This window comes from Ictidomys tridecemlineatus, chromosome 14 (assembly GCF_052094955.1).
Source record: "Ictidomys tridecemlineatus isolate mIctTri1 chromosome 14, mIctTri1.hap1, whole genome shotgun sequence".
Lineage (NCBI taxonomy): Eukaryota > Metazoa > Chordata > Mammalia > Rodentia > Sciuridae > Ictidomys > Ictidomys tridecemlineatus.
The window spans coordinates 13,221,700-13,245,565 of NC_135490.1; the positions used below are offsets into that span (position 1 = coordinate 13,221,700).

Below are 23,866 nucleotides of genomic sequence, written 5' to 3' on the forward strand. Positions count from 1 at the left end.
TGCCTTAAATTTTGCTTAATAATGAAACTTCACCATTCACCATTTTATCTCTCTGCTAGGCTTACAGATGCTAATATCAGTCAATTCTATTTGCCTTTTTTGGATTTGTTTTTTGGTGGCACTGGGGATTGAATGCAGAGGTCCTCTACCACTGAGCTACATTCCCAGTCCTTTTTGTCTTTGTGAGATGGGGTCTTGCTAAGTTGCTGAGGCTGTCTCTGAATTTGTAGATCTTCCCATCTTAGCCTCTAGAGTTGCCAGGATCACAGATATGAGCTTGTGCCATTAGAATACAATTTTTTTGCCTTCAAAACAACTTAAAACTGAGGTTATACCTATTCGAAGAAGGCTGAAACAGCACAAAAATGAGTATTTAATAAAGTCAGACAAGATGGCACTCTTGAACGTATGAATCACTGGATATTATTATTTTTTTTTAAAGAGAGAGAGAAAGAAAAAGAGAGAGAGAGAGAGGTGTCCCCGAACACACACTAGACTTATTTTTTAGTTTTCGGCAGATACAACATCTTTGTTTGTATGTGGTGCTGAGGATCGAACCCGGGCTGCACGCATACCAGGCGAGCGCGCTACCACTTGAGCCACATCCCCAGCCCCTCACTGGATATTATTAACCTGCAGTAAGGTACACACCTGCTTTCCAGTGTTTTTGGTAATGAAGCTCCAGCATACTTAGGTACTGGGCAGCTCAGGAATTAGGAGTTCACATTTCATTAGTGTTCTTCATTTGCTAAATCTGGCCCACAAGGTCTGGAAGTATTCCAGGGGATAGCATTTGCCTTTGAACTTGTCAGGATCTATGAATAAAGCCCAGCCCACACCAGAAGAGCAGATGTCAAGACACTAACAAAGCTGGGCTTTCTTCAATTACTGCTTGTCTGCTGGTGGCCACGTTAGTACCATGCTAGTAAAGAGGTGGCTTCATTACAGCTGTGGACAACATATGCTATCCCCTATGAACGTCAGCCCAATCAATCATACTTTGAAAACGAAGTTGAGTGAGACTTAGTCCAATGCTTGTTCTTTTTTTTTAAAACTAGGGGTGCTCTACCACTGAGCAACAACATCCCCAGACTTTTTTTTTTTTTTTGTATTTTGAGACAGTTTTACTAAGTTGTCCAAGCTAGCCTTGAACTTGCTATCCTCCTGCCTTAGCCTCCTGAGTCACTGGGATTATAGGTGTGGCCACCACTTGCATTTACTTGAAACAAGTTAATTTTTCAGGTTGAGAGGCCCCTGTCGCTCACTGGCTTTTAAGAATGCATGTTTCAAACAGCTTTGTGTTTAGAGTGAGACACGTCCCTGAACACACACTAGACTTGATTGCTGAAACCAGGTCAGTAGAAACCATTGAAGTTTATTGGCGGTCACAATGCTTACACTGTATGCAGCAAACACCCTTACAAGTCTATCCGCAACCTGATCACGCAAGAAAGGAGTCACCACACAGTCGCCAGAGGAAAAGGAAAAAAAAAAAAAAAAAATCAACAGGTTTGTTTCTGGGGGTAGAGGAGAGAAATAAAAACAAAACCTAATTGATGAGTGTCCCATGGGCAAGAGCTGAACTAGAGATGTGAACAACTAGCAGCAATAATTGTGGAAAAAGTACAAGGCAAATAGCTTTCTCCATTAATTTTCCTCTGTAGGTTAATTTTTTATATTCAAAACATTTATTATGGTTTTCATTTTATAAAAATGTATATTTTCAAGGGGTGGGAAAATGTTAAATACTTCATGCTAGGTAGACCTTGTTATTAAGAACCCCTCCCCTGTCGTAACTTCCTCCAGTACATACATTCACGAGTGCAGGGTACATACATAAATATCCACACACACACACCCACACACACTGCCTCGAGGGCTGGGGAAGACAAAGTTATGGCCACACACAGTTAGGCCTCTGGTGGACTCACCCAAATTGCTCAACCAGAGAGCAACTGGCTCATTTACTTCTCTGTGGTCTCTCCTTTATACAGAGACCAAGAACCCTAAAACACATAGTTAAATCCAACTTTTAAAAGCAAGAGGCATCTGTCTGAGGATGAGGGTAAGCAAAGTGGGAGAAAGGATGGTGATAAGAACACCAAATACTTTTAGCTGGAGTTATTTGTCACTGCAAGAGGTCAGGGGACCTAGGGCAGAATCCACAGTTAAACGGGAAGGACAGTGCTCTGGCATGGCTTAGAGTTCCTAATAACAAGGGTTAATACAGCAACAGGAAGTGATCATTTCTGGGGTAAGGAAAGGGCAATAAGAAAAAATATACATTTGGAATTTTTACTTTTTTTTTTTTTGCCTCTCTACACCGTGTCACTAAATATATCTCTGCACTTTCACACATCCTTGTCCAGTAAAGCTTCAGGCCACCAGAATACACATTTTCTTCACTCGCATACATAACCCCTCACATCAGCATTGGTGCACTAGACTCTGTAAAAATTTTTCAGTCACACTTTTTGTTTTTAAACTTGAGTCAATATAAACCTTGTTCAAAATGTTATGAAAAAATGTACATGTTTATACAAGGCAGGTTGTGGCAGGACACTGGGGGTTCTCCCCCATTGGGTGGCCCCAGCAGGAAGGGGCTGGAGTCTCAGATGTTTGTGTCTCTGTCTCCTCCCACCACCCTTCCCACCCAGTTGCCCAGGAACCAGCAGCGCCCTGCCCACTAGTGAGTGCACACACACCCCTATTCCCTGGGGAAGTAGCTAGTTGACCTTTGCCATTTTCCCCACACCCCTGGAGGAAGGAGCCAGGATCAGCCAGGCCCTTTCCCTTGCAATTGTTTGCCCCTCTGGGCCACACCAAAGGGATGCTGCTCTGTACAAGTAGAGTCCAAGGAGGTGTCAGCTCATCATATCATTGCTATTCACGCCATAAGTGGAATTCTTCATCGAGTCGTTGACTTCCCGACGGAATGCTGACAGGTTCTGGGTGAACCTGAAGAAAGGATGCATGTGGGTTGGGGGAGGGTGGTAGGGAAAAGTTTTTGCTTAAAAACACACACACACACACACACACACACACACACACACACATATGACAGACAGCAGAGAAGTGGCTACTGAGAAGAAAAACAAAGGAATAGATAGATGGGTTCTAGTTCTAGGTCAGTTAATCTCACTCTTAAGACCTGAAATTCAGCATGACAGTATAAAAGGAGTATCAATCACAGGGGTGGTAAGTAACCCCTCACAAAGAGAGGGTGGTAAGGGAATGAAGCTATCTCATCTCTTAATTAATGCCAAGAGACCAGTGATACGGAGCTGGTATTTCCAATATGGCAGTTGCTAACCACATGTTAGCCACATCTGTGGCCTGTGCGACTTAGAACTGAATCAAATAGAATTTAAAATTCAGTTTTCCAGTCATATTTTAGTTAATTATAATTAAAATACCTTAACTAGAATTAAATAAAAAACCCAGATATTCAGTTCAGCTACTAGAAAACATCTAAGTATGTTTGGAGCAACCTGGGTATGGGAATCTACTTTGTCAACAATAAATTTATGAAATCTAAATAGAGATCAAGTTTCTGAACTGAGGTGTGCCAGTAAGTATAAAATACATGGAATTTAAGATAGTACAATAAAATGAATGTTAAGACTCAATTGTAAAGTATTGATTATATCTTGACACATTTTAGATAAACTGGGTTACTTAAAATATTAAATTGAATTTTGCTTGTTTCTTTTGACTCTTTAAAAATGTGGCTACTAAGAAATTTAAAATTATATATGTGGCGTGCTTTCTATTGGACAGCATTGGTTTAGATGGGCTTCAAATACAGAGAATGGCCCTTGTTTCAATGATTTAAAATTTAACAGCTGCCCAGGTTTTCTTGGCAGGGTCCTCTGTGCTTACCTGTCTCTATTTTTTGTTAGAAGATTCCGCTCAATGCCTTCCATCAGGTTTTCAAAACACAGATGCATGGCTTGCTGCTTCTCTGGTGGCTGGCTGTTGACGATACTGTTCCTTAGGTCCGAAAAATACTGTGGGCAAGGAGTGAAACAGAAGGTAAGGGAAGATGGGGGAAAGGCAGATTAGCCTTTTGTTCACCTACAGAGTGGTGGAATAATGTTTTTAAAAAAGGAATGGAATACACTACCTACTAAAACTGGATACTTTTTAAAAAAATTTTTTTTTTTTAGTTGACAATGTATGCCTATTTTATTTATTTATATGTGGTGCCGAGAATCGAACCCAGTGACTCCTCAACAACATGCTTAAGCAAGCGCTCTACCACTGAGCCACCACTTCAGCCCCTGGATACTTTTTTTTTTTTTTTTTTTTTTGTGATAATGGGGAGGGAACACTCTACTAGTGAGCTACACCCTCTTCTTTTTTTCTTAAAATTCTGATAGAAAGGGCCTTGCTAAGTTGCCCAGGTTGGCCTCGAGCTTGTGATCCTCCTGCCTAAGCCTCCTGGGCAGGTGGGATTACAGGAGTGTGCACAACTAAAAATCAGGAATTTTAAATTTCTAAAGTACCTTAAGCTGTTTTCTTTTATAGAAATCAAGCCCTATTTATTTATGGTGGAACTTGGGTTATCAAGTGCTCTGATATCCAGGTATATTCTTCCTTTAAAGGAGTCCTCTTACTACTTAGAGGAAATGAATTTTACCCTTTGAACTGCCACATGGTCTACTTCTATCAGGCAAGCAGGAATAGGGTATACTCAGTAAATGGCCCAAATTCCCTGTTTTGCCATACTTCTGGGATATTTCTATTAGTCTTTATTTATTTTTATTTTTTTGCCGTACTAGGGAATTGAACCTAGAGTCTCATGCATGCTAGGCAAGCGTTCTACCACTGAGCTATATTCCCAGCCCCTTCTTTTGAGATGGGGTATCACTAAGTTGCCTAGACTGGCCTTAAACTTGTGATCCTCCTTAACCTCCTGAGTAGCTGAGATTGCAGGCATACACCACCATGCCTGCTTTTTATAAGCCTTTCCCATAGTGCCTGGGACAGCCAATGTATGTCACCACTGCCTCTGCCATCAGGAAGCTGGCTTTCCTACCTTTTCATTAAGTAGTATCAAGCCAAGCAGAGGTCGAGACATAGACCACTGATTCCTACAGTCTTCAAAGATGATGATGTTCAGCACCGTGGACAGCATCTGAAAATAGAAAATCAGGCAGTGACCTAGTATGTGGCTACCCAAAATAAGTTGATAGATCCCAAATAGAGGAGGGTATTAGGAAAAGCTTTTTGTACGTAGGGTAAACCAGACAAATATTTTGTGACGCTTAATTTCAGTCTTATTTCAAGGTAAGTTTTTCTTCATCTAAGATTTCCTGTTCTTTAAACTGACTTGATAATTTCATTTACAAATGGACCTTCCCAGTTTATTCTTGACTTGTGGGGACTGGGATGAAGTCAAGTAAACCAACTACAGTAGGCGAAACCACCTTACAGTATTGCTTCCCAGTACTGGTCTCAGACAGCTTTTTTGACATTTTGTGGATATGATGGAGTTGTGAATTATTTCATTGCTATTGAGGAACAGACAATGGTGAGAGCGTCTAAAACACTATTGGTTTAAATATGAAAAATTCTACTAATCCCAGTTTCTCATCTATTTTAGTATTGTATTTCTGCAGGTTCCTTCAAATCTTGTTTTTGTTACAGACAAATAAAATATGGAGACATATGGTGTGATCAGTTACTTTCTTGTTCTAGCTTTGCAAATGGAAGCATAAGCCAGAAAGAAGGTTGATTACTGCTAACTTACACTCAGTGTTCACCAATGGGCAGCAGTGCATGGGAAGAGGACAGTGCATGAAATAGGATCAAGACAAAGGGTTTGTGCCATTCAAAACAATTCAGAACCTGACTTTTTTTAGACTTTCTATATCCAATGATTATTTAGTAAATTCAAAATCCACTATAAATTTTAATTTTAGTTGGGGGGGATACTGGAGATTGAACTCTAGTGCTTTACCACTAAGCTACATCCCCTGCCTAATTTTTATTTTTTGAGATAGGGTCCTGCTAAGTTACTGGCCTCAGACTTGTGAACCTCCTGCCCCAGCTTCCTGAGTTTCTGGGATTACAGGCATGAGCATCCTGCTCCACTGATTTTAAGACATGAATTCTACCTTAGCAGTGTGAAACTGAGAGGTCAATTCATCATCTTGCTTGGCCTCCACTCTCTATTCTACTGTAGGACACTTTGTCACGGCTTCCTAACCTTTGGCAGCTTCCTTACCTGTTGGATCATCTCTGGATGCTGCTGCATGATGTGCAGAAAGCGGTCACTCTCCTGGTTCAGGGGTGTTGTTCTCTTCTTGGTGCTACGTGACAACTGCTTGAAGAGGTATGTCACGATGTGGTCCAGGCAGGAGCAGCAGCCTGTGCATACCATGGTGTCTGGAGCCAAGCGGGCAGGGGGAAGAGAGGGATACTGAGCTATCGAAGGTGACTTGGGCAATAGGGATCACTCTTGACTAGATCCCAGAGAAGTACCCCATTAAGACTGGGCATGTGGTCATTTCAGCCAAAGCCCAACTCAGGATGTCTCCTGTTAACCTCTTACCCCATCATACTATCATACAGCAAGGCCCAACTTCTAAGTTTTTTGGTAGCACATTGGCAAGTGCTCTACCACTGAGCTTCAGCTTCAGACTTTTTATTTTTCAGACGGCATTTAGTTAAACTGCTGAGGCTGGCCTTGAGCTTACAATCTTCCTGCCTTAGTCTCCCACAGACCTGGAATTACCAGTGTTTGCCACCATACCAAGTCCAATTTCTAAGTTTGATACTGAGTGTATGGTAATAATATTAATTAAATTACTGGCTCAATGTGTTATGAATATGTGTCTTCTGCTTTGTGAAAAAATCACAAATAGATTAGAAAGATGTGTGTGTATTTTTAGATGTGTGTGGAATTTCCTTAAATTTTACTTTCAATTAAAAAAAATTACAACTAGTTTACTTCATCCAGCACTTCATTTGTGCCAAATACTGTGCTGAGTACATGATAGTATTATCTCTATCCTCTCAAGAACTCTAGGATGTATGTGTCATAAGAACTCTAGGATGTGTCTATCTTACACACAAGAACAGCACAGTTTGGAAAGGCTGTGAAACTTGCTGAAAAATCACATAGTGCTAGTAATTGAAAACACTGTGATTAGAATCCAACAAGGCTGAGGTGTGGGCCTATGCCGAGTTACCTGGTGTAGAGGGTATGGCGTTAAAACCAACTTCATATAGCCTGTGGACATCTACATTTTTTAGAACGGAGTGTATTGTTATCTTTGAAGCATCTTGGGGAAAGCCAGCCTTTGTTGCCCCTGCCCCCCGCCGCCCCATATTCACTAAGGCTTGAGCCTGTGGGTATTCTACCAATGAGCTATAGCCCCAGCCCATTTAATGTCTTAATAAACTGTTGAGGCTAGCCTCAAAGTTGTAATCTTCCTGCCTCAGCCTCCCAAGTCACTGGGATTAAAGTTGTGCACCATTGTGCCCAACTCATCTGTTAATTTTTACCAAGGCAATATGATAGCACAACCTGTGGACTGAATGCTGACTAGGTGAAGCAAATGGGCTGAATGATAAATACGTCAAAGAGTAAATAAATCTCTGATTCCTGGAGTGCTGAGGTCCCTCTATTTTTTTCTTTTTTTCAGTACTAGGGATTGAACCCAGAGGCACTGAACCACTAAACTATATCCCCAGTCCTTTTTATTTTAAGGTAGTACCTCACTAAGTTAGTTAGGGCCTCACTAAATTGCTGAGGCTTGCCTTGAACTTGTGATCCTCCTGCATCAGCTTCCCCAGCTGTTGGGATTACAGGTGTGTGACACTGTGCCCAGTGAGGTCCCTCTATTTTTCTTTCTTTCTTTTTTTTTTTAATATTTATTTTTTAGTTGTAGTTGGATACAATACCTTTATTTTAATTATTTATTTTTACATGGTGCTGAGTATTGAACCCAGGGCCTCACATGTGCTAGGCGAGTGCTCTACTGCTGAGCCACAACCCCAGCTTGGTCCCTCTGTTTTTAAGAAGATATAAAATGGCCTTCCAAAGCAAGATCTGACACCTGACTGGACTGTCCTCGATATGGATAAGCTCCTGATGGAAGTAAATGTGTATCATAGAAATGGTCCAGACATGGATAATTCACAATAGATAATCTAGAAGTCATTCTGTGTACATTTGTAATATAGCTTGATTATTCTGCAGTTTACTTAACCTTATTTCTGTTTTGCCCAGCCTAATATAAAAAAAAGTGTTTTATTCTCTAAAAACACAACATGCATATGTATACACATATACACAAAAACTTTGGAGAGGTAACGTAGAAACAAAACAGTCAATAGGAACTGTATGGACTAGGATGGAAAAACTTATGCAGTTTCTACTGCCCTCAGGAAAGAGTCTAAACACACCCTAATATTACTAGAAGGGCCCTTCATGACATTCATTTTTGTACCTACTCAGAATTCAGCCTCACTTCATTCCTTACTCTTCTGCATTACTGTAGCTATCTGGAATTCCTGCCTCCTCCTTGCCAGCAGGGCTCATGGCTAGCAACTTGGGTAACACCTGTGCAGATTTGCTATGTATGCTTTTTTTTTTGTACTGGGGATTGAATCCAAGGGTGCTCAATCACTGAGCCACATCCCCAGCACTTATATATATATACATAAAATATATATTTTATGCAGAGACATGATCTTGCTAAGTTGTTTAGGGCCTCTTTCAATTACTAGGCTGGCTTTGAACTTGCAACCCTCCTGAGCTGCTCTGATTACAGGTGTGTGCCACTCGCCCAGCCTGGTGGATGCTTTGCTGTCAAGCCTTCAGCAGGTCTTCCCTGACCACATCTCCTCAAAGCCAGGAGTTTAGGTATTCTTCCTGAGGGCTGTGGCACACTGCATTCACCTCACTGCAGTGTGTAAGTATAGTAAACAGGCAGATATCCATTTGTGTGCCTGTTTAATTCACTAGATACAAAGTTCTTTAAAGATAGGGTCTATATGTTGTTAATTATAGTATCCTTAGTATCTCACACAGTGCCTGGTATTTAGGAGGGGATCAATAAGAACTTGCTGCAAGAGAATGTGCTATGACTATCATACTTGGTTATTGGGGTGTACTTCCTAAAACAATAATCCTTTGAACATTGGGGCAAGATTCTCTCCTTCTGTTAAGTGGTATAAGTCAGCCCACTGTGTTGCTTACCAAGTGCAGTAAGTCCTTCAGAAATGGAAGAGAGAATATACATAATAACATGAGGTTCCAGACTTGCAATAAAGTTCATATGGTCCTGGGTCAGGACTTCCAGTAGTGAATAGTAAGACTGGCTGAGCTTGGGGTAATCCTATGGCAGAGGAGGAAGAAAATCATCCTAGTTAGTGTGGTCTTCAGCATGGAGGAAGCAGACCTTAAATAAAATAGTATTGTTCCTTTCACTTGGTTAAAAAAGAAAAGTTTGTTAGCAGAAAGGGGTTAGTTTGTGGTTTCTTGGGAGAAACATTCAATCACAGTCTTAGGTTAACAAAAAAAAAAAAATGATGAGGGGCAAGATCCTATCAATGAATGAGGCTTAAGGCTTACCAGGAGATCACTGTGGGGAATAGAGAGAAGCAGCTTAATGAAGGTCTGTAGAGCGTTATCCAGGGCATCGTCTCCATAGAGACGAAAGACTCCAAAATTGACGTAACTCCCACTGAGAGCAGCCTTCAGCATAGAGAAGCAGATAGAGATGCCTTTGAGCTTTAGGGCATAAACTTGATCCTTTGGGACCTCTCCTAGTGTCAGGATGCGATTGCCTGAGTAGACATGTAAGATAAATATTTAATCAGCCACATTAGAATTAATATTTTTATGCCACCCTCTTATTCCAAAGGTATAAAAATTCCAGCAGGCCCATGCTAGCAACTGGCACTGTGATACATATGTATAAGGAACAAAGCACCCCTGGGGATGCTATCTTGACTATTTCCAGGGGCCTGTTGCTCTAAAGTACTTACCGTACATTGTTATCATCTTGCTGGTTTCTCGGAAAAGCAAGATGCCATTGGGAGAAGAGACATCAAACTGGAGGCGCTGGGATCTGAGCAGAGAATATACAGGGAGAAAGAGTCAAAAGTGTTTTCTTGGAAAACAGGGGTACATGAGGCTCTTACTGGAGTAGAATATACAGACAACTTGTCCCAAGGTGAGGATAACCAAGTTTGCTGAAGATATTTATACAGTCATGTCGCTAATCTCCAGAAGCCCAACATACTGTATTCATGTTTCTGCTACTCAAATTGAAAAAATATTTTCAAGAAACAAACAGAGCTGGGTGGTATCTCAGTGTAGAATGCTTGCCTAGCATATGTGAAGCCCTGAGTTCCATCCTTTGCACTGAAAAAGAAAAGCCAAAAAGCAAACAAGTTGGGTATAGTGGCACATGCCAGTAATCCCAGCAATTTGGGAGGCTGAGGCAGGAGAATATGTCAGTTTGAAGCCAGCTTCAGCAATTTAGTGAGACTCTGTTTCAAAATTAAAAAAGGGCTGGGGATGTCGCTCAGTGGTTGAGTGCCCCTGGGTTCAATCCCCCAGCATCAAAGCAAACAAAAAGAGGCAACATCTAAAATTACTCTTTGATAATTCCCAATTTCACTTGACATATAGCTCCTATTACAGCCCTTTAGACAATAATTTAATCACCTTTATAGCCTCAGTGACAATGAAGGGAGGGAGGGGTATATATATTGTTACCATTTTAGAAGAAGAAAAGATACAAAGGGACCTGGATTGCTCCAATAGAAGCTAGGCAGAAAAGGAAGATTTTTTTCCAACAATATTGTTTTGAGTTCTTTGTTCATGAGAGCATAAAACCTTTTCTATTGACAAATTTCTTTCTTTCTTCTTTTTTTTTTTAATGGGGTGGCGGTGGTGGTGATATTGGGGATTGAACCTAGGAGTGCTCTATCACTGAGTACCACCCCCATCCCCTTTTGAGACAGAGTCTCACTAAATTGCCCAGGCTGGCCTCAGCCTCTCTAGTAGCTGGGATTTGTCTGCTCTACTTGTGAGCATCTGACAAAGGTTGGTGAAGTCTCAAATCCAGGAGCCCTTCTTGACTCCCCCTGTCTCCATCAAATCCATGAAGATCTAGTTCTAAAATGTGCCCTGAATCCACCCACCGCCTATAGGGCCTCCCTGTTTCTACTCCTGCCTGCAGTGGTCCTCATTCTTTATACAGCAGCAGCTAGAACAATACCTTTAGATGATGTAATCAAGATCATTTTACAACCTTGCTTAAAATGCCCTAGAAGCTTTCCACTGCAATGAGAATCAATGCCAAATCCTCTACTGCTGTGTGGGACACAGGAAACTGGGCCTCTGCCTACTGGTTTGACTCTCTTTATCACAGCCTGCCTTTGCCAGGCTGTCATCACAGTCGCATTTGTCTGTCTCAGATCCCAGCAAACTCTGCCTCTCTTAGTACTCTGCAGTTGTGTTCTCAGTTTAGACCACTCCTTACCCTTGCAGGGCTACCAGAGTTGTCTTGTCATTGAGTCTCTAAGAGGCCTTCCTGGAGCTTCCTATTCCTTTCAATTTTTCTTTTTTCCCACAGCACTTAATCATAACCTGAAATTGTCTTCTTCTTTTCATTGCACTTAACAGTGAAGAAAGCAGAGATTCTGCCTAGCACAACAGATAAGGAAGCGGCCCGGCAGACACTGGGTACTCTCAAGTATCTATTTTATAAATAAATAATTCTTTTTAAATTTTTTTTGGGAGGTACTGGGAATTGAACTCAGGGGTACTCTATGACAGCTATATCCCCAGATCTTTTTAAAATTTTAGTTTGAGGACAAGGTCTTACTAGGTTGACAGGGCTGGCTTTGAACCTGTGATCTTCCTGCTCAGACTCCTGGGTGGCTGGAATTACAGGTGTGCACCGCTACACCCAGTTCTAAGGTAGTTTTGAAAATGAATTCTCTCAGAGTGCCAAGACAGATGTACATATACCTGAAATTCTAGCAAAGCTAAGGTGTTGGTCTTTCCTTTTTAACCATCCTTAAATTGTCGGGCAAATTTAAAATTTGGTGTTTTGGAAGTATTTCTTACTTTTCAACAAAAGCAAAACTTTATTGATCCCTCTTCAATTTGTCTAAATAAGCACTTTTCTAAAGAAGGTTATTTCATAACCTTCTCAACTATCTCTACTCTGAAATGTGCCAGACGTGACACCATTACCACATTAACTTTTGTATCTGTAGGCAGTGAAATCAGAATCTTGTTTGCCAAACTTCCTTCTCATAAGAATGGAAACCCTGAGACTAACAGGTGACTTATTTCCTGCAGGCAGCTATGGCTTTGTGTGGTTGATATTCTTCTTTCAAAGAAAAACAAACTTTTATGGGTTTTCAAGTTTGATAGCAGTGCCATCTTATCTCCCACAGTCTTCCCAAAGCATGAGATAAAGAAAATTCTCTCAGGGCTTTCTCAGCTAAAGAGTAGCTATGCCCTTCTGATGTCTTCCACCTGTTTACCTGTTATGAACTAGTTCAGCCATCAGCTTGAGCACAGGTGTGGTACAGGCTGGGTCATGGTACCAGAGCTCAATGGCCCGCTGGAGAATTGGCATGTAGGATGGGTATCTGTAAATGAGAAGCTGAGGAAGAATTTCTGAATCCAGAAAGATAGAGAATTTTAAACAATTTGTCAGCACTAGCCAAGTATAAACTCAAATTATAGTCCACTACTTTCCTGTCTCTTGCTTGCTAACCTGGGAATCATTCTATCTAGAAAATGCTGAAGTGATTTTGTACTCTTTTAGCCTGTAAAGTGTATCTAATGATACACTTTAAATTATACAGTGCTTTTCTTTCTGCAAAGCACGGTGTATTTCATATTGTTATTTACCACTGCTGTGATGGGGATAAACTATTTCCTTGTCATAATTATTTAAACAGAGGCACACCGATTTAAAATGATCTGTTTAAGATTATGAAGTAAAGTTAGACTTCCTAATACTAAAATCTATTTTTATTTTCTTCCTTTCATTTTTTTTCGGGGGTAGGGAATACATGGAACCATCTCTCTTTTCTAAGAGTAATGGAGTTTACATGCAACAGTTCCACAGGAATTTATATATTTGGGCCCTATAAGAGAAACTGGGAAATGATCTCATTCATGTCCTAACCTCAGGCAACATTGTGTCATTAGACCACTTTGAAGTGGTAGCTTATAGGACAGACACATGGCAGACCTTATGGGAAACTCCTCATCTTCTTGCCTCACCATGCCTCCCTTGCCAACCCCCCAACCCCCATAACTCCATCATCAAGTTATGCTCCAGTTGAGACTTGTATACTATAATTCTAGTTTGAGTTAGGATACATCCATTCAAACAGCATCATGAAGCTGGTCTTGGCATTGAAGGCGAAAGCTATCCCCCTCAGGTCTCTCACTAGGCCAACTAGAGTTCGCTGTAACAGAAGACAAAAATGTAAAAATAGAAGAAAAGCCAAACAATGGGGGATTTCACACACCTTGTAATCAAATTCTTCCTTCTAGTTCAACAGATATTTACTGAATATTTTGAATCACTTTCCTCCATGCTAGAATGAGATCTTTTCACTTTGATATGAAACAAATGAATTTTGTATTTAGACTTGGGTCCCATCCCCAAGATATCTCATTATGTGTATGCAAATATTTAAAAAAAAAGTAAAAAAATATGAAACACTTCTGTTGTAAGTATTTCAGATAAGGGACATATAAGCTGTCTAAGAAAACAGGATGGTCTGTGGCTCAGTATAGCAAAAATCAAGGCTGGTAAGTTTTAAAGATATTAAAATGATAAATTTAAGGGGAAAAAAAAAGGCCATTCCAAAAGAATGGGGTGGGAGGAAGGCCCACAGAAGAAAAGACAGAAGAGCCACATATCCTAAAGGTTTGTGTCTTAAAAGAACTCAAATGCAGACCCTACCAGAAGGAAGATACGGGGAATTTACAAAGTACCTTCTCTTTGGTTGGGGTCTGGAAATAAGACTATTATGTTAAACCTTGGGGCTGTAAATCACTGTACTCTCCTCTGACAGAGACATGGCTTTGAAGAGGCCAAATAACTTGCCAGTGCTCATACTGCTAGGTGGTAGGAAGGCCCATCTTAGGACTCACAAGCATGCACCAAGATGTCAAACCCAATACTCCATTAACAAAATTTCTACTGGGGGGGGGTTTCTATCAGGATTAAGATTGCTTTTAAACTCCAACAGTTATCAATATGCTCAAGAAGGTAGAACATATGGGGATCCTCACTCTTTTGGCAAAAATTACCACACTTTTTTGAATAGAGTGCTTTAAGCATATGGTTCTATTTCTGAGCTGATACCAGGAGCTCAATTTTCTAGTCTAAAACATGGTCAGTCTAAAAGACTTGTTCCATGGGACATGACAAAGATGTGTCTGATTGCTGTAGTCCATTGTCAAGGAGGTTCTTGTGGGTAATTTTTACTTGCTTTGAATGGAACTAATATGATGGGAAAAGACCTGATATTCACTGATCCCCCTTAGTTAAGTCCTTGATACTGGTTAATACTGTAGCCTAAATCACCAATATGTTCCACACTTACCCTCATCTTTTAGAATCGTACTCATCAGACTCTAAAAACACAAGGGCAAAGGGTAGAGAGTTGGACAAAGCGATGTTGCTAACTAGCCGCTGATGCGAAGATGGAAAACTATGATACTTAAAGACAAAAAAGGAGAACTTCACAAAATCAGGTAAAGCCTTGCAATACCCTATCTGGTGGTTCTCCTACTCAGCTACAGTGCTGTTAGGAGTGCAGTAGAAAGCATTACATATATTAACATCCTGGTATCTTATGATTTGAGCAGTTACCTCTAGGTCAGGAGAGCAGGTGTGTGTGAAGTAAAAAGATGAGGAAAGCAATAATCAATGAATGACAATTCTGAGAGCCAGATATTAACAACTAAAAGTAACTTAAGATCCGTACACATAGAAATTCGAAGCAGGAATCTTAACAGAAATGAGAAATTATAAAAAACTTATCATCATGTGTATATAAAAATTTTTAAAAACTCTTGTGCATTCTGAGGATTTGTTTCACAACAAGGTAGAATGGCTTAACACTATTAAACTATATACATAAAATAGTCAAGATGGTAAAGTTCGTATAGTTTCACCACAATTAAAAATAAATATGGAATAACATGCTAAGAGGCACTGATAGTTTTATATATTGATTATTCCAGGAAAGAAGGGTTGCAAATAAGTCAGAACTGAGTAACTCTAAAGAAAATTACATGAAAACAAAGATGAGAGTAGAAAGGAATAAAGTGGAATAGAGTAGAAATGAATAAAATATAAACCACGTAGAATGTGTAAAACAGAACTATGTTTTGTTTTTTGCAAAGACTAATAAGACTGCAAAATCTCAGTCAGGACTGATCCAGAAAAGCAGTGGTGGTGGACCCCTGTAATCCCCAAACAATTCAGGGGTCTGAGGCAGGAGGATCACAAGTTCAAAGCCAGCCCCAGCAATTTAGCAAGACCCTAAACAACTTAGTGAGAACCTGTCTCAAAATAGGGGGGGAAAAAAGGGGGGAGGTGGGCTGGGAATGTCGCTCAATAGTATCAAAAATGAAAAGGGGACATAATTAAATATATAGCAGTGACTGAAAAGTCAGGAAATTGTAAATAACTTTATGCTAATATATCTGAAAAATGCACATTAAAAAAATCTTAAGAGTTGCTTCAGAATAAATATACTTTAATGCAAAATATTAGACTTTAATAAATCTCTACTAATTCTTCAATTTCACAATCCCAAAAGATTAAGTCTAGTGCTAACCAGTGGGTAGTATAAGGATGAGCACTATTCTGGTAGTGCTTGCTAGCCTGGGCTCTCTCAAGGACCGTGTTCCACCAGATGCTGATTAGCTGGTGGGTGTCAGACTCACCTTTGCCTCTTGCTCATTGAAAGTGTTAGTGCTGAACATCTGGGCCACAGCCTCAAATGCTGCTGTGAGTGGTAACATGAACTGCTCGTACTGATCTTCATCCTCTCCTGAAAGAGAAACAACCCCATGTGTTACCCTGATTCCAAACAATCCAAGCTGCATGTGCCTGAGAAATAAGCCGGGATGAAAGAATAGTAGGCCCCAGAGTAATTCCAAGGGTCCCGTCATCCTAATAGAGTTCACAGTAATTTAAGAACAAATTTGGAAACTAGAAAACAACAAACTTTCTAGTGCAGGGATCACCTAAGTTTTTGAGGTTGAGTCTCAGTATCAGAGATACAGGTATGTGTATTAGGTACGATGTGACTTAGCCTTCAGTAAGAATTAAGAGACAGTTAAGAAAGGACAATGTATGAGAACTAGGCAAGACTCAAACCTGAAAGAGGTACTTGGGAAGCTTTCTTCATGCTTACTTAGTAATTTTTCATAAACCTAGATTGCATAATGTCATTTTAGTAGGATTAAATTCAAATAGCTTAAAATTAGAATAACCACTGAGCTTCAGTTATTAGTTGACACCAAATTACTTTTATCATCATCAGTGCTGCAGAGATGATCAAACCCTCCTGGTTCATATGTGCTGGAAACCAACAGTAAACCCTTTGCTGAACATCTCTATTGGGTTTGCACCTCAACTTGGGGAGGGGGGAGAGAGGAGGTATCTGGCCAATAGGATGCGTTCAGGAGTCTCAAAGCACAATTCTCTTATTTTACAGATGAGAATTTTATAGCCATAAGCATATCAGAAACTTTGGGAATATGCTGTATTCTCTTCCAGTTATAGGGACTATGCCAGCATGATGTGTTCTTGGTGAAATTTGACTGTTATTCCAGATGATTTTGCTATTACTGAAACAACAGAGAAGATTTCCCCCACATACAGTTTTCTGTTCTCAAATAAAGATTTAAACAGTGCCAGATTAATTCATGAGCCTCAGGATTTATTGCAGTACCTAAATCCACCATGAGGAGACGCCCAAGTGCTGTGTAGAAGGTAGTCCGACACCGCATGTCAGTCAGGTTGGACTGATTGTTAATACCCAAAAATGAAAAGTGCTCGCTCTATTGAAAAAAAGAAAACACGTTAAAAAGGTGAAAACATGGGTTAGAGGCAGAATGCAAGCCAGTAATTTGAGAATTACTGAGCCCTTTTAGGCTAATGGCTCCATGGTCATTCCTTAAGGATGTAAGGGTATTTTTCTTTTCTTTTTAAAATTATTGTGGTTGTTACCTGCTAACAACTTATTTCAGGTATAAATGTAGCAGGTGATGTCAATATAACTTAGGTCACCCTGATCTGAAAAAGCAGCTCTGATGCTTGGAACTGTAATCTGGCAGTGTGATGGGAGTGGGAACAGCCTGTGCTGTGGTGGCAGCCAGGACCTCAGCTTGACCTCTCCTTCATGTGTGTGGACGATGGAGAGAGGATGGAAGAGGGGCTCGAATCACTCACCGTGTGATTGTTCAGCATGAACTGTACCGCACTAAGCTTCACTAACTTCCTTACACTACTGTACGTAAAGACAAAGTCAAGGAAAGTGTGAAGCCAACCAAGAATCTTTAAGACGGAAAAAAACCCCTTGGATTAAGTACGGTTTACCCAAACATCTATTTTTCCAGTCCACTTGAGTATACCATTGCCAAGTGGAAAAAAAATTGTTTTCTTCTAAGCAGTATTTAAGTGATCAATAAGAGAACAGTCATATTAAACACCTATCTGTAAGGAAATTGATAAAACCTAGCAGTTTCTCGTATGAATTATGAATATCCTAGAGCAGCTTTCTGGATGGGGGGTTCCAAGAGAGAATTTAACTTGAGCCCTAAACTCTTGCCTAAGGTAACCACAGTGTATGAAGAATAAGCTCCTCTCCTATTCAGAATGACACCAGCTGTGTACAACCTTTGGGAGAACTGAGGAGAAAAATAGCTCAAATACTTTTACAGGATTTACTGTTCTTATAGACCAATGGTTGTGAAAAGCTCACCGAGAGCAATTCAAACTTTATAGTTGCAAAGGTTAACATCATCAGGATGCTTCCACCAATCAGCTGGGAACTTTTATTCTGGATTCTGTGAGGGCTTTAATTTCAGGAAAATGGAGGATACCCAAGTATATACTATAGTTAATGAAAGTAGCAACAGCAGGAGGCCATAATTTCCAAGACTAGCATGTCATACTTTTTGCTGTGCACAGAAGCCAGCTTAGAAAAGGATATCCAATGGACAGGTCATTGAGAAGCTGTAGTGTCTTAGAGGTGATTGGTTCACAACGGCCCCAGTACTTCAAGTTGGTGATGCTGGAGGACAAAAACAAAAAAAAAAAGCAAGAGACACTTTTGATTTGCCTGGTCTCCTTGAAGGCTGGGAGAAGAAGAATATCATCCATCAAGTCACCACACATCTGCATCACCAATTCACAGACATCACGACCACAAAAAAAAAATGGGTATAAAATCTCCGTACTTACATTTGGTTGACTAGAAAAATTATCCTTCAGATAATCTTCACTACTTGGTTCCAAAGCTACACTGGCCCATACCCAGGCCCTTGGAATTCTGGGGCACTCCAGGGCTGATTTCTGCAGCAAGGGTAAGAGATTTCTGCGGCAGTGATAACATGCAGACGTATGCAATTCTGCACCTGCACCATCCACTGTCAGCTGCAGAATTCTAGTAGCCCTTGCTTCTGGATTCTTGGCTGGCAGAGTCCTTTAGACCCCCTTTGCTTTTTCCATCTTAAATTATTAACCAGCTCATGGATATGAGTGTTTAGGGCTGGGATAGTTGGAAGGAGGCAAAACATCACTTTGCACACAGCCCTGGGTAATATATTTGGCTCCTAGTGTGCGCTTTGATAAATTGAGCTCCTAAAGAGGGGAAAATGTAACTAAAGGGGCATAACTTAAAAACAAAAACAAAAACAAAAAAAGGGCCAATCAGGAGCGCCAACTTTGAAGACAATTCAAATAATAGCACCAGATTTTGGAGATTTAAGACCCTCAGTGGGTATGATGCTTCCTGACAGGAGTAAGCCCATCTGAAAGTGGGGCTCTCCCCTGGGGGCATAACTACTGGAAATCAGCATCAGAAAGTGATGCCTGCTCTGGGCATCCTGGGTAGCTCAGGGATCAGGTGAGAGGTCAAGCACCAGTCACTGGGGAAGGAGAGCCATTTTGCTAATGCCATGACAAGGTTTCACCTGTGATCCCAGAGGCTAAAGAGAAGATTCTGTACAAGCCTGGAATGCTCTGGGGCCGGGCCATATCTCTAAGCACAGCTTGTCACACACTCAAAGGCACAATTTTCTGACGCAAACGATCAATGCTGTAATACCCAGGCACTGGCAGCACAATGCCCAGATCACATTGTACAGTTGCAACAGGACTGCAAGGGCCTCTTGCTGAGGGCAAGCTGAAACACTTACATTTTTCCTATGAAGACGCTTAGGACCATGGTCTCATCATTCAAGCCGAGAACTTCTGAGAGTCGGCGGTACAGCTGGTGTCATGTAAAGGAAAAAAAAGTAACCAGAGAATATTAGAACAATCACATATCTGGACTGTTTTGAACATATTCAGGGAGTAAGATGTGGGAAGAAAATTGAAAACAATCCTGTGAACCCCTGTTGAAGGGATGAGCCAGTTTCTAAGTATTACAAAATACTGGATAGATGCTGAGTTCTCTTATTGGTCCCCTTCAATCCTGAAATCACAAAAACTCTGCCAAAACCTTCTGCTGTTCTGAACATTAATTCATGTATAGAGACTAAGAATTGCCAATTTGGGGAAGAACAACAGATGTTTTGACTGGCCATTTGTTAAGCATATGGAATTCAGGAGGAATAGACCCAATTCCTCAATAAGTCTCCAGAATTCTACACACTAAGAGAAAACATTTGTAGTTTCCCAGTACCTAAAATCTGGAGACTGTATCTCAACAGTTTCTCTCAATCAGCAATTTCATGTGTGAGAAGTGAGAACTAAATGGAGCCAATTGTAAGTCTGTTACCTTTGAGGATTTCTGCACCTGGTCCCCAATGTAGATTTTACGAAACTGTTCAAAAAAGCTCAGCATGGCCAATTCCAGTTTCTCGTTACCCGCCTGAGCCAAGCGAGAATCTGTTAGGTTCATCAGCTGGAGCACCCTAGAGGAAGAGGAGCAATGATTCTCAACAGCAGGATAGCCTGTCACCCTACACACCCCAACCTACCCTGAAACAGCCAAACATACCTCCTCTTCTCCTTATCTAGCCTATCTGAAAGGCATTCCCTGCAGGTTGTAAGCTTGGGTGAGGGAAAAAACAGTCTCCATTTCTTGCCCCACAGGAACCACAACTAAGGAATGAGATGTTTGTCACTGAGATCTTGGATAGGGGTAGAACTGAGAATCAGCTTAAAAACTATGAAACACACTGGCATGACGGGTCATGGTATTTCCTAAAATTTCTGAGAGATTGGATAGAACAATTTTATGCACTCCATTCATCTATACAAATGAGGGACTAGCCCAGGGTTCTCAATCTTTTCTCTCAGAGCCACGAAGGAGATAAAGATATGTGAAACATAATGTTCATAGCACTTCCAGGGACAAGGACAAACAGCAGATGTGCACCCGTGTTTTTGTCTCTTTTGCCTATAATGCTCTCTTCCCAAAAAAGCATAATGCAATGCAAGTGAAAGAATATTGAATGAATAGGCATGATGTTACTTTAAGTGAGTCATCTGACATTTTCGTGTGAGAACAGGCAGCAAACTATTTGTTACATATCATAAGTAAATTAGACTCAGTCATTGTGTTGCAACACTTGAGCTAAGAATTATAAGACACCATCTAAACTAAATTTATATATCATGATACACACAGTACCATAGTAGACTGCAAAATCAGAAAAGCATTAAATTTCATTCTTCTTCTTCTTCTTTTTTTGCGGTACTGGGGATTGAACCCAGAGTCTAGCACATGCTAGGGGAATGCTCTACTACTTAGTTATATCTCAGTCCTTTAAAACTTTTTATTTTGACACTCATCATCCTCCTGCCTCAGTTACATGAGGAGCTGGAATTACAGGTGTGTGCCACCATACTTGATCATTCTCATTTCATCTTTGCTCAGTTCTTCAAAGAACGCCAATGGACAATACCATGGAGACTCTTGTTAGGATTAAGGCAGCTAAGGCAAATGGGCATAGAAAGAGACAAAAAGGGAATTTCAGAGGAATAAGAATTATAGATTGAGGGTATAGCTTAGCCTTGGGTTCAATCCACAGCACTGCAAATAAAAAATAAAAGTTGCCCAAGAGCTCAATGTGACTAATGAGGTTTAACTAGGCTATCCATAAATTTATTAAAAAGGAAAAGAATTTATAGATTGAGATGTCCGGGGACAAGTAAAGTCTACGGCATCAGGTTAAAGTGTGTGCATCCCTAAAGAGAACATCTGAAGGTTTAGAACTCTTTATAGTAGTAGCCCCTGCAAGGTCACAAAATCATTCACAACAGTAGAAAGACATTTTCGGTCCTTTTTGCTTATAATCTCATGAGTACGTAGCAGGCTTCCCAGAGGCTACAGGCCACATGAGACACACAGACTGAGTGCAGAAGTAGGTATGAGAATCCAGCTGAATTCCACCATGCAGACATGAAAAAGATTTGCAAATTGGGGCTGGGGATGTGGCTAAAGCGGTAACGCGCTCGCCTGGCATGCGCAGGGTTCAATCTTCAGCACCACATAAAAATAAAATAAAAATGCTGTGTCTGCCGAAAACTAAAAAATAATATTAAAAAGATAAAAAAAAAGATTTGCAAACATGTAAACAACACTGCTCTTCTCATTAATTTTTTTGAAAAATAGTTTTCTTCATAAAAATAAACAATGTTAGCATTTAATGGGCTCATTAGTGTTTTACAATAAATTAATATACATATTGTTTTAAACCCCAACTGCTCTTCTGGAAACCTCGATGCCTTTTTTTCTTTAAGAAAGGTAGGTCTAAGATCAACATGGTGGAGAACATCTGCCTTAAAAAAATTGTGCCTTTTATTTCTGCTATGTAAACTTTCAGAAATCACTAGTTATGTGCTATCTTTCTTTTCTTTGACTTCGAAAAGTTTTCAATAAGTTCTAATGTTCATTAAAAGGTTTTTAATAAAATGAAGATTACACAGATACAAAATAACTTGAAAAAAAAATTTTTTTTCTTTTGGTAATGGAGATTGAACCCAAGGGTGCTCTTCCACCAAGCTACACCCCAGCTTTTATTCTGGAGACAGGGTTGCTGAGGCTGGCCTCAAACTTGCAATCTTCCTACCTCAGCCTCCTGAGTTGCCCGGATTACAGGTATGTGCCAACACACTGGCAAAATAACTTGATGAATGGATATATGGTTGAGAGACAGATCTGAAAAGTCTGTAGTTCTATAATTTTACCATTGGTGACATTTGAGAAACCAGTTTCCCTTGTAACTTGTGTTGGCATGGCAAAAGCAGCCTACATTCCACTAACGCTGAGACATGATCCTTAAACAGAACTAATGGTTACTCCCACATTAATTTTCCTAATTCTGTCCCCATCATTTCCTGCTGAATTATTGCTGAAATGTTTTTTGATAAGTTTGTAGGCAGAGCTCTCACTGCACTTATGAAGGCTGGAAGCTGGAGCTGCAGCAGGCCTGTTTTCATGGTGTTCTGCTTCCTAAGACTGGTCTGTAAGTGAACGTCAACAGGGCATCCAAAGTGGCTGGGGAGTGGTCTTACCGACACACAAGCTCGCCATCCATAGCATCTTGCTCATCAGTGCTGGCAAAAGAAACCCGGCCACCTATCACAGCTCCGATGATGTACACCAGCCACGTCAGCCTCCCTGTGGCAGGAGGAAGCCTCATTAGTGACCCCTCCAGGGATAATTTCACCAAGACACTCTTCATTAGGAGCTTCCTTAATCTTAAGGAAACTCTGGTGAAGTCATAACGTCTTACTTTCCTTGCACATGATGGCTATTCCCTTGCTCTAGTAAGAGTGATGCCAAGGAGGAAATTCACCAGATAATCAATGTTTCCATGTAGACAAGGTCATTACTTTTAGAATGCAGCAATTCTTTAGAGTTAAAAGCCCTCACTGCAGGTGTGATTTTAGTTACTTTTCCCTTGTCCCCTATGATATTCATCCATTCACAAATACTCTCCTGTGTACATGGAAGTAACCTGAGGATGAAGAATGGGGGTGGGGTTGCAAAGGAGGGTGGCATGCAGTTAAGGGTTCTGATAGCATCTCCTCAGGGGTCTAGAACCCTTCTGCACAATATACTCACCCTCTTGTACTGCAATGTCCATTGGGCTGGCGCTGGCGCTCTGCAGCAGCTCCTGGTAGGACTGGGCCGACTGGTCAAACAACTGTACGAGGAGCGCACATGTCTTCTCATACTCACAACGCCCAATGGTGGACAGCTGGTCCAACTGCTGCTGGACCAGACCTGTATCCTCCAGGGGATCTTCCAGGCCATCTCTACTCCCAAGGGGTAAAAGGAAGGATGCTCTCTTAAAATATGCCTATTGAATTCTGCAATGCAGCAGTTCTCTTTCTCCTTAAATTAGCCATCATTTCCTATCATAAAGGACAACACTACTTTTTCCTAAGGAAGGATATTTAAAATTTTTTTTAATTGTAGATGAACACGATATCTTTATTTACTTATTTTTATGTGGTGCTGAGGATCAAACCCAGTGCCTCACACATTTGAGTCACATGCTCTACCACTGAGCCCCAGCCCCAGCCCCAAGGAAGGATATTTTAAAAGTAAGAAGGCAGAGGCCTTTTGCTTTGGCATGTCTCCCTTAGGTATACTATAT

At 40.7% G+C, this 23,866-nt stretch overlaps 1 protein-coding gene across 1 annotated transcript in view; it reads right to left on the minus strand.

Moving 5' to 3' along the window:
- Window positions 1-1,355: 1,355 nt before the first annotated feature.
- The window catches only part of Xpo7 (exportin 7), a 39,075-nt gene continuing 16,564 nt past the window's right edge, over window positions 1,356-23,866 (minus strand). Inside the window, exons 12-28 of the mRNA XM_040293315.2 lie at window positions 23,329-23,522; window positions 22,776-22,881; window positions 20,032-20,167; window positions 19,448-19,521; window positions 18,241-18,321; window positions 17,478-17,541; window positions 16,978-17,086; window positions 15,965-16,071; window positions 13,376-13,464; window positions 12,526-12,633; window positions 10,006-10,088; window positions 9,590-9,804; window positions 9,215-9,353; window positions 6,233-6,393; window positions 5,042-5,140; window positions 3,883-4,010; window positions 1,356-2,958 (exon numbers count right to left, since the gene is read on the minus strand). Coding sequence (XP_040149249.1) covers window positions 2,865-2,958; window positions 3,883-4,010; window positions 5,042-5,140; window positions 6,233-6,393; window positions 9,215-9,353; window positions 9,590-9,804; window positions 10,006-10,088; window positions 12,526-12,633; window positions 13,376-13,464; window positions 15,965-16,071; window positions 16,978-17,086; window positions 17,478-17,541; window positions 18,241-18,321; window positions 19,448-19,521; window positions 20,032-20,167; window positions 22,776-22,881; window positions 23,329-23,522 — 1,987 coding nt within the window. The 3' untranslated portion in view covers window positions 1,356-2,864. The remainder of the gene's footprint in view (window positions 2,959-3,882; window positions 4,011-5,041; window positions 5,141-6,232; window positions 6,394-9,214; window positions 9,354-9,589; window positions 9,805-10,005; window positions 10,089-12,525; window positions 12,634-13,375; window positions 13,465-15,964; window positions 16,072-16,977; window positions 17,087-17,477; window positions 17,542-18,240; window positions 18,322-19,447; window positions 19,522-20,031; window positions 20,168-22,775; window positions 22,882-23,328; window positions 23,523-23,866) is intronic.